General features: G+C 38.6%; 2 protein-coding genes across 2 annotated transcripts; both read right to left on the reverse strand.

Moving 5' to 3' along the window:
• Nucleotides 1–4,306: 4,306 nt before the first annotated feature.
• LOC125578081 lies at nucleotides 4,307–5,788 on the reverse strand. Its single transcript, XM_048740367.1, has one exon. The coding sequence runs from the start codon at nucleotides 5,786–5,788 to the stop codon at nucleotides 4,307–4,309; it is 1,482 nt and encodes a 493-aa protein (XP_048596324.1).
• Nucleotides 5,789–6,113: 325 nt separating this feature from the next.
• On the reverse strand, nucleotides 6,114–7,203 carry LOC106430004 (ethylene-responsive transcription factor 2-like). The gene has a single exon (XM_013870779.3). It carries the CDS (start codon nucleotides 7,013–7,015, stop codon nucleotides 6,278–6,280), a length of 738 nt encoding a protein of 245 aa, XP_013726233.2. The 5' UTR covers nucleotides 7,016–7,203; the 3' UTR covers nucleotides 6,114–6,277.
• Nucleotides 7,204–10,846: the final 3,643 nt, after the last annotated feature.

Below are 10,846 nucleotides of genomic sequence, written 5' to 3' on the forward strand. Positions count from 1 at the left end.
TTTAGCAATGGTGACCAAACACCATGCAAAGAAAAAATCAACACAGAAAAGAAATAAGAAACAACCCAATAGGGATAAAACAAACTTGCTAAACAAGACAAGGAGAAAAAATGGGAGGCACCAAAGAGAAATAAGGATCAAGGTCTGGTGGGTGCTCGCTGCACAGTAAAGCCAGATCCTACGCTTCACCTGCAATCGCCTGATGAAGCCAAGAAGGTCCATCCCTTGCGACATAAGATTGGTAACGGTGCTCTGAAGTGACGCTTACTGCAATTCTCAAAGCTATGGAGTTTCTTGCAGGAAGAACATAGTCTAGGCTCCACGCCGTCAATAGCAGTAATTTTGAATTGATGAAGCTTGATATTCGAGAGGATTCAGGAGCAAGTACCTGACCATCCCCACGAGATAAGCATTGTCGTGCCTGAGCAAAAGAAGTCTCAAAGATGATGTTGTCCAGTTTCAGGTCCAACATACTTTCAATAGCCCATAAAATGGCAGACAACTCCACCTCCTCTAATGAGTGGATCGCTGAAAAGGATCTCCGGCTATGCATAAGGACTTTCCCTCTTGTATCACGAGTGATCCAAGAGGCACCACAATTAACAGATCCATTTACCCAAGAGACTCCAATATTGCATTTGATCATCCCTAGGGGCGGAGCCTGCCATATGATAGGATGAGCAGTAGCCAGGTCCAAGTTTAGGATAGGGTTTTGATCTGGAAAATTCACCGTAAACCAGGCTGACGCCTCTTCCTCGGCCTTGTTAACAATATGGGATGGAGATAGACGTATCTTCTCAAATACTAAACCATTCCTAGCCTTCCAAATGTGCCACATTATCCAGGGGATACTCTGTTTGAGTTTAACTGGAGAGTCCTTACTTTTGGTACACGCAACCAAATGGTGAAGATTGAGAAAAACCGAGTTTGTAGACAGCCCCAAGGGAGGAAATGGGAGATTAGCTGCTCTCCAAACTTCTTGCGCTGCTGAACAGGAGAAAAGAGCATGACATATCGTTTCACGCCCCACACCACACATCTTACACGTAGTATCAACTTGGATTCCCCGTGATCTTAGTTGGTCAGAAACAGCCAAAGCTCCAGCTAACACTCTCCACACAAAATGCCTTATTTTAGGAGACGTCTGAAGTTTCCATATACTTCTCCATAGCATTTTTTCAACAGGAGGGAGACCAGTGTGTTGAGGTGAGTTCAGAGTTTTGATGGTCTCCGTCAGTTTATAACCAGATTGTGATGAATAGTTTCCATGACTAGTGAAACCCCATAACAGAGTAGCGGGTTTGTGTCGTTCCACTTTCATATTGAGGATGGTGTTGGCATCTTCGGTGACAAACAGACTTCTCACCTGAGGCACATCCCACCAATCTGTATTTGGAATCAGCAGGTCTGATACTTTGAGCGAGAGATCAACTGGAGCATCCATACGGTACATTGGAGGGCGTGGTAGAGGGCCCATGATCCAGTTCTCTGTCCAAGCATTTGTAGTAGTGCCATCACCTACTCGTTTAAACAGCCCTTTTTCCAGAAGCTCACGACCATGAAGTATACTTCTCCAGGCGTAAGATGGTCTCGAACCTAAACCACATTCCATGAAAGAGCCTTTCCTCCAGTACTTACTCTTTAGCACCTTAGCAACGAGTGATTCAGGGTTCATTAAGATCCGCCAGGCCTGTTTTGCTAGTAGAGATTGATTGAAACTACTAATATCATGAAAGCCCAAACCACCTTCATCTTTACTTTTACACAGTTTCTGCCAAGCCACCCAAGAGATTTTCTTTCGATTAGTACCACTACTCCACCAGTACTCAACCATCGCGCTAGTAAGCCTATCACATAAGTCTTTAGGTAACTTGAAGACGGACATTGCATAAACAGGAAGAGCAAGTGCAATCGACTTAAGTAAGATTTCTTTTCCGCCTTGTGAGAGTGCTTTAGCGTACCAACCATTCAATCTCCCATGGAGCTTCTCACGGATGAAGTGCAGCAGGTCGATCTTCGATCCTTGGAAACATTCAGGGAGGCCAAGGTAAGTTCCATCTCCTCCCTCTTTATCTATTTCCAGTACTCTCTTGATCTCAGCTCGCGCATGATCTGATACTTTGGCACCAAAAATTACTGAGGATTTCAACTTGTTGATCACCTGACCTGATGCTTCGCCATATCGTTTGAGACAGTCTATAATAACAGCGCCCTCCTCGGTGGAAGCCTTGCACATCAGCAAGCTGTCATCAGCAAATAATAGGTGGTGCACCGCCGGACCTTGCTGTCCAAGTCTGATTTTTCTCGGCCATGTTGAGCACATGCACTAGGGCTTCAGCAACTAATATAAATAGGAATGGGGACATAGGATCACCTTGGCGAATTCCTCTCTCAGGTTTGATGAAACCGTGTGTCTGGCCATTTAGCAGGACCGTATACGATACCGTACTGACACATGCCATCACCCAACTGACCCATCTCCTGTCAAAACCCATTTTTTCAAGCAGAACTTCCAAGAAGGACCATTCCACTCTATCATAAGCTTTTGACATATCCGTCTTGATTGCCATATACTGCTTCCCAATCGCTTCATTTGTTCTAAGTCCATGAACCATCTCATGCGCCACAATGATATTGTCCGAGATAAGCCGGCCAGCAACAAAAGCTCCTTGCGTTTCCGAAATTATGTCAGGCATAACCACTTTCAGTCTATGGCACAGTATCTTTGACACAATTTTATACTGAACGGAGCAGAGACTAATAGGGCGCATGTCTGACATCCTAGTTGGCTTTTGAACTTTTGGTAGCAGACAGAGTTGAGTGTGGTTCCACCCAGCTGGGAGCATCGCTGAGTTAAAGAAACTTTGAACTTCAGCGACAACAGAAGGGCCTACCACATGCCAGAATTTTTTATAAAAAGCTCCAGTTAAACCATCCTCGCCAGGCGCACTGGATCCCCTGACATTGAAAGCCGCTATTTTGATCTCCTCTATGGACACTGGCCTCATCAACATCTCATTCATCTCCGGAGACACTCTACTTTCAAAACCAGAGAACAGAGACTCCAGATCATGGGGATTGGAGCTCATAAAAAGATCCGTAAAGTATTCAGCCGCAAGATTACCTTTAGCTCCCTCAGAGAACAATTCATTCCCGTTATCATCCTCCAGCATCAAGACCTTGTTCTGAATCCGACGCCCTTTGACGCTATTGTGAAAAAATGTCGTATTCTTATCACCTTCTTTCAACCACAGCTCACGGCTTTTTTGGCGCCAAAACAGTTCTTCCTGCCTATTAGCTTCCATTAGCTCTATTTTGAGCAGCTTCATGGTCTGATAATCCGGGAAGCGCTTGGCTATCTCAGCTTCCAACTTGATGGATAATCGCTCAATGTTGCTGCGAGCATTGAGATTAGAACCGCGTTTCCATCTAGCTAGCTCTCTTCTACAACTAGCAATGCGGTCCATGATATGAGTCTCTCCAGTCAGATTTGCCATATTCCAACCTTTGATGACAGCTTCCTCGAAACCCTCTTTTCCAATCATTCTCTGATCAAAATAAAACCTTCCATAGCCTCGATCATCAGATTCCAATGCGAAACTAACCTTGATAGGTCTATGATCAGAGGCATACATGCGCATATACTCAGTTTTTGCTCTAGGAAATAGTTGGAACCAGCCCTCATTCCCAAAACTTCTATCTAGTCGACACTGGACCCACACCTTGTCCTTCTGACCCATACCATTAGTGTGTTCTCTCCAACCTGCCCAAGATAGTGAGTTACCTGAGCTCCTGACTTCTTTAATTTTGCAGGAGAGAGCCATATTGCGAAAATCCCAGAACGTAGAATCCAAGCGCACCGTGCCTCCTTCCTTCTCCGCATTACTCATTAATTCATTAAAATCACCAAGCAGTAGACAAGGATCATCCCTCGTGATGCCGATGGACACTAGATTGTCCCACACCATCTTGCGATTCTCTCTAACCGGGTCTCCATACACACACGATATGTAAAAGATCAGCGACCCCAACTTAACTTTCATGTCAATGATCCTTTTGTTGCTCGACAGGATCTCAACATCATAACATTTCTTCCATAACAAAGCCAAACCACCACTGCGACCTTCTGGTTCCACAGTCACCAACTTATCGTAACCCAACTCTAACCGAAGATCATCCATAAACTTAAATTTTTGTTTTGTTTCCATCAAAAACAAAAGGTCAGGGAAGTATTTTCTCCGAATACTCCTCAACCGTTGAACTGTCTCCGGACTACCAGCCCCTTGACAGTTCCAGCTCCATATGCTCATTGGGATGGCAGCGGCTTCAAACCGGAAGCCACCGTAGATTCTGAGAGTTTTTTGTTTTTGTTTTCTGTCGAGGCCAAAGGAGAAACAGCTTTCCGTTTTGAATTCAAGCTTGTCTCTTCCTCGTTTCTGAGAGCTGGTAGAGCAGGTACATTCAGCTTCTTGCCCGCGACTTTCCTCCTCCATGAATGTGGTCGTCTTCGCTGACCCTTGTTTGCTCCAGAACTTCCGATGACACGCCCTTCCGAAGAAGGGCCAAGCTGAAAACCCATCTGAGCTATGGGAGCGGAAAAAGCAGAGGACATAGAGTCAGATGACTCTGATTCTTTCTCACTTCTATCACCTCCAAGATTCAGAGGAGCAGCAATTTGAAGAGAGGTGCCGCCCTGCTGTGATGCCAGAAGCTCCATGTAGGAATATACATGTCCTTTTCCTTTATCCAATTCCTTAGTGATCCTGGTCAGATGGACAGATGATGAGGCTAAGTTATCTGCAATACCTTGCCTGACACGCTCAATCCTAGCTAATCGCTCAGTCGGGTCAGCGTGTGATATGTAGAGCATTGCCATTTTTCGATCTTCACCTGAGAGTTCCGGAAACAACACTGGAAATCCTGGAGGACCACTTAGAGGTTCCGATATTGTAGGTCCTCTCTTTTCCACTCTTGCAGGTTCAGCAGCCTGCTGCGTCCTGTTGGTTCCCCTTTTAATATAAGGACATTTAGCTTTCTCATGAGACAACCGCAAGCAATGGAAACAACGTTTGTGGATCTTCTCGTATTCAAACTCAACGGTAACCGTACCTCCTTTGACTGTGAGTTTACGTGCAGCCTTAGCTGGGTTATTAGTATCGAACAAGACCAGGGCTCTAATGTAGTCCTTGGTGTGGGAAACCTTCGGATCATACGCCACTTCTTCTACTTTCCCAACCTCAGAAGCAAGCTTATACATGGTCTCAATAGTGAAGAAGTTGACCGGTATATGCCTGATACGGATCCATATTAGCATGGATTGGAGGAAGTTCTCCGGAGGGTTAGCAGTCCAACGTTCCAAAACCATCGCCCAATGATTATAAGACCACGGCCTATCATTTAGCACTGTCACAAGATCTTCTTCTCGCTGGAAGATGAACTGAAATCTGTCTCGAGACAGAGCAATTCCACGGACTCTTCCATAAACCCTCCATGCCGTAGGCATGTATTCTATCATCCTCGCCATAGATTGACAATCAGGGTTCAGCAACCTTCCCAACAAGCTCATCTCATTCTCATCGAAAACTCTGAATCTTGGGCTATCAGGCAGGGTTAAAGGCTCCTCCTCATCCAAGGACATAGCTTGAATAGCTTTCTGGAGTAGATCAGCCATATCTTCGCAGAACTTAGAAATTCCGGCGCCGGTAGACAGTTGAGTTTGCGAGATCTTAGGTAAAAGATCAAGCGTAATTGATGTGAAAGTACCTCTAATACCACAAAATTCGGCCATAATTTTTTGAGATATCATGAAAAAAGGAAATACTTGATTGACAGGGAATTGAGAAAGGCAAATTTAGGGGCGATTAAGGAAACAAGATTCAGGAAATAATGGAGAAAGGTTGAGGAGTACGACTTAATTTGAAACTTTCCAGAAAAGAAAAAAACCGTAGCTTTAGCCGGCAAAGGAAATCCACTCTATGCGAGGGAAGGGAGATTTACGAAAAAGGAAATAACCACCGCTTGGGCTTCTGCCGGAAATCGCCTAATTAGAGAGAGAATTTAAAAAAGAATATCTATACCAGCTTCTATTACTCCCCCCTTTGAATAAAAGCATCTTACGTTGTCAAAACAGTAGTATATTAATTTACACAGAACACTCGACTGTCTGCCGCCACATTTAATAGCAAAACTTTCTATTGCAAAACACACATGAAGCTGTTGACCAAAAAAGAAAAGAACACACATGAAGTAGCTCTGATAACCAAACAACACATGTCTCTTATGCAACTTCGCACTTCACCTGCAACTCCGACGGCACCTCCTCTGTATTTCTCCTCCGTTTCGGTGTCCCTTTATCAGACGATGAAGAAGAAGTATAAGATCTCTTTGACGGGATCCGAACCGGGTCGGGTTCACCTGAATTCACTCTCCACGGAAAGTTCAACAAGGCGCGGGAACCACGCATCCTAAAAGCAGCTCTGTCGTAAGCCAAAGCTGCATCTTCCGCCTTCTCAAACGTCCCTAACCAAACCCTCGCCCCGAACTTCGCCGGATCTCGAATCTCCGCCGCGAATTTCCCCCACGGCCTCTGTCTTACTCCTCTGTAATGCTTCCCCTTTGCCGGCGGCGCCACCTCCTTCGGCTTCTCCGCCACCGCTGCGAGATTCTCCGCCGGCTCCGTTTTAACCGCCGGAAAATCGTTATGAGACGGAGTAGCCGGGGGCTTCGACGACGGTTCTAAATCTAAAAAATCGCTGAGACAGCTCAAGTCCGATGACGGAGATGACGTTTCACAGGCTGCTCCGTTGAAGGCGTCGTTGAGAACACCGTACACTAACATATCCTCAGAATCATTCTCTTTTAACGGCAAGTCTCCCCAACTCTCAGTGAAGCAAGAACTCGGTATTGACTCACTGAATTGTAACTCCGTCTCTCCTCCTAGCAAGTGACGTCGTATCGACTCCAACACAGCGTACTCGGTTTCTGTTGCCGCCATAATCTCGCCCTCTCCATACATTATTACAGAGAAAATAATCTTTTAAAAAAAAAAAAAATTTATGTTTTGGATTGAATTGTCAAAACATCTAAAATCTTTTTCTATGCCGAACGATGGTGAAGAGGTTTATATAGTGGATACTAGAGTAGACGAGGTTCATGAACCTGGATTATAAAAGTCTTTTTCATGGTTTTTCAATTTTATAATATAGTGTGGGAGTGTGGAACTTAAAAAACTGATAAATAAATATGAAAGTTGTGGATTTTTCATTACCACGAAGGTTCGTGAATTTGAACACGTGAGCTTTATCCACACAATGAAGCTGAAGTGTCAAGATTGACGTCATGAAATATACGGAAGCAAGATGTTGATTGGTCTCTCTTAACTTGTCCCTTGTTTTTGTCTTATTGGTTTTGAATTTATATTTCGGTTTTATAAAGCAACTTGTCCCTTGTTTGGTTTATTAATAGAACCAAGGTCTTGGTCTACTATTATTTGTGGAATATTAAACTTTAAAATTTTAAATCAAAATTTGAATTTAGTTGAAAGAAATTGACCTCTTTTAAGTGATACTAGAACTTGATCCGCGCCCCCGCGCGGGTGCTTGATTTAATTTGTGTTTAACATAAAATCATAAACCACTGGTTTGATAAAAAAAATTTCATACATATAGAATATATTATTTTATAATATAGATGTTTGATAATAATTTTTTTTTATTTATACATATTATTATATTATTTTTTTATAACTTAATGCAATTTGATGTAATTGTACTATTCATATATTGATCTGTTGTTTTTTTTTGTGAATTTATTTTCAAAAGAAAAAAACATACCTAAAATTTTAATTTTTGCATTAGTTTTATCTTTAATTTTATGATATTTTATTTTTTTGAAAATTGAACTCTCGAATTTTTTATATTTGATTAAACTAAATAAAGTAATGCTATATTTAAAATTCTTTTATATAATATATACTATATATTTCAGTTGTGTTTTTATTTTCACTATAAAGAAACAACAACCATTGTAATTAATTAGTTTAAATTGATTTTAAATGTAGTGACAGAATCTATAAATAAAAAAAATACAAAAAGAAAATACGTCATTTATTATAAATGCAATGATTAAATATGTAAATAAAAGAAAGTAATAAATCTGCTATCCATGTTTCCAAACAATTTTCATTTATTTGTTTTATCCTTGTTTCCAAACAGTACTAAAGGTACTTCAATTTTAATAATATAGATTAGAGCATCTTAAGTTTCTTCATTTAACAAAAAAAAAAAAAATCTTAAGTTTCTTCAGCATGGTTTCTCATCATAATTTTGTTAATATTGTAAAGCAAATTAGTTATCTAAATAAGATTTAATGTTTTAGTGCTTGCTGTCTCATTTACATATACACGTGTAGATAATCTATCTCTCTACAAAAAAAGTTAGAGTCTCTTCTTCTACGTACGTCTCTTTATTTTTTCTGATTTTTCTTTCCTTGTTTTCATTTTTATATTAGTATTTTGATGAGAGATCATTGTAAAAAGTGTCCGCTGCTGATGCCCTTAAAGCTGATAAAATATGAAAAATACAGAGCTGGATAATATTAAAATTGCAAATGTGTGCTTAATTAGTGGTTCCTAAATATATTTTGGTTTAATTACATGAAATCTAGCTTAGATTTTGGTTTTGGTGGTTAAATAAAAAATCAAAGCAGGTATGGCATAGCTAGTTCGAATGGGACACTTAATAAAATGTCTCCACAAATCGGGATACATTTCTCTTAGACACAAGTTAATATCTTCTCACGTTTTCCCTTTACCTTTCCCTTATACTAACTAATTTTGTTCAGTTTCTAACGTCATTGTCATTTTAGAACTTCTTTATGTTGACCAAAAAAAAGAAACTCAAAAATATTTCATGTTTTTTTTTAAGTATAATAAGAAATAACCATTCGTGCTCTAGTCAAAAAATCTGCAGAACTAGAAACCTAAATTCCTAATGATAGTTTTTTCATGCAATGGTTATAATATTTTGTTTCATCTCTGTAAAATTTCTTTATATTTTGCTTGTTTGTTCGAATAACCTTGTATACATTTCTTTTCACCAATAAAATTATTGATAAGCCATACACGAACAAATTAATATTTTGTTTCATCTCTGAGTTTCCGTCTTTTCCTTTCTATTCGTTAAGCCATACACGAACAAATTAATGGTGGGTCTCTGACGAGTGTCCACTTTCAAAAGATAACTCTTTCACGGAAGCATAGTTAGTCAATAGTCAATAGTCAATAGTCAATAGTCACTCTCTAAACAAATTTGAACCATGATATATAACATATAAAAATAATTAGACTAAATTTGATTTTCTCGACCAAATCATTTTCATACTTTTTGCTATTAATTTTTTGAGCTTATGAAAATTTGAATTTACTAAGACTAAAAAGAAGCTGTAACACACTTGTAACTTCCTATTAGGTTAAGGGAGGGTTATTATTATTATTTTACCAAAAAGGAAAGAAAGGAGGGTTATTGATAAGTGAATTTTCTTAAACATTGAAAATTTTGAGATTCTATTACTATTGGTTCTTGGATTTAAAAAATTTGAATATAATCTATTGTTATTGGTTTAAAAAATTTCAAAATCCATTCAAATTCATTGTTATTCAAAAAGTTTAGTTATTATTGATTCTCAAATTTTAACCAAACCTAGTGCTATTGAGAGATGAATTCTTTTTATTTTTACTTATAAGACTCAACTTTCAAAATATCATATGTATCCATGTGATTTCAAAATCGATGTGATAATTTTTACAAATATCTATTGCACCTTAAATCCAGATTATATATCCAAAACTATAATTTATTACATTTTATATCTTTTACATTTTTGAATATATAATTATATTTATATTGTTTTATCATTTTTGAATATATATATATATATATATATATTTATAAATGTTAAAAAATGAAAAAAAATAAAATAAAATAGTTTGAAATAGCATTTTCAAATTTCAAAAAGAAAATTTGAAAAAGATTTTGAAATTAAAATTATAAAAATTTCGAATTTGAAAACATATAATTCGAAATTATGAAAAAATAATTTTTATTATTTTATTATTTTATTATATATATATATATATATATATATATCTTTTTTTTTGTCAAACTTATTATTCATATATCTATAAAGCAATTTTGTCTCTTTAATGAAACTTCTTTTGGATATACAAATTCATGAAAATTTATACTAATCTAAAAAAATTATGATTAGTTTTATAGAATTTTCTGCAAAAAAAATCTTCAAAGATGATTTTTTTTTTTTTTGCGTATTAAACCGCGAACTTGAAAACCCACGGATCAAACCACGAAGTGACGATCAACCCGTAATATAGCCCTCAGTCGTATATAGGTGTATAAGAGTGTGTATACTTTTAACTGAAATTAAAACGACATAGTTTTGAACAATTTTCTTTTTTCTGTAAAAATACATATCATGATAACATGAGCATTGAACCCGGGTCTATAGTAAAACCAACATCGACCATACCATTTATGCTAATCGTGTTTATTTTGGTTTACCGTTGAACACAGACTTTGTTATACTACATATGTATTCTTCTTCTTCCGCCTTCCTCTGCACTCTCTCCGACACAAGACGGCGGTCAACGGAGTCCTCGTCGGTCAAATGAGCCCTAAGGACAAAGGAGGTGTTGTGGAGATTTCCGATTCGGTGCCGCTTTTTCGCTCCACCTCGCTCTCCTTCCTCCGCTTTTGGGAATGTGTAAAACACGTGGTAGGTACAAGTTATTAATCCAAAAGGACCAAAACGAAAACAACTATTGTTTAATTAA

Source organism: Brassica napus, chromosome A9, assembly GCF_020379485.1.
Source record: "Brassica napus cultivar Da-Ae chromosome A9, Da-Ae, whole genome shotgun sequence".
Taxonomy (NCBI): Eukaryota; Viridiplantae; Streptophyta; class Magnoliopsida; order Brassicales; family Brassicaceae; genus Brassica; species Brassica napus.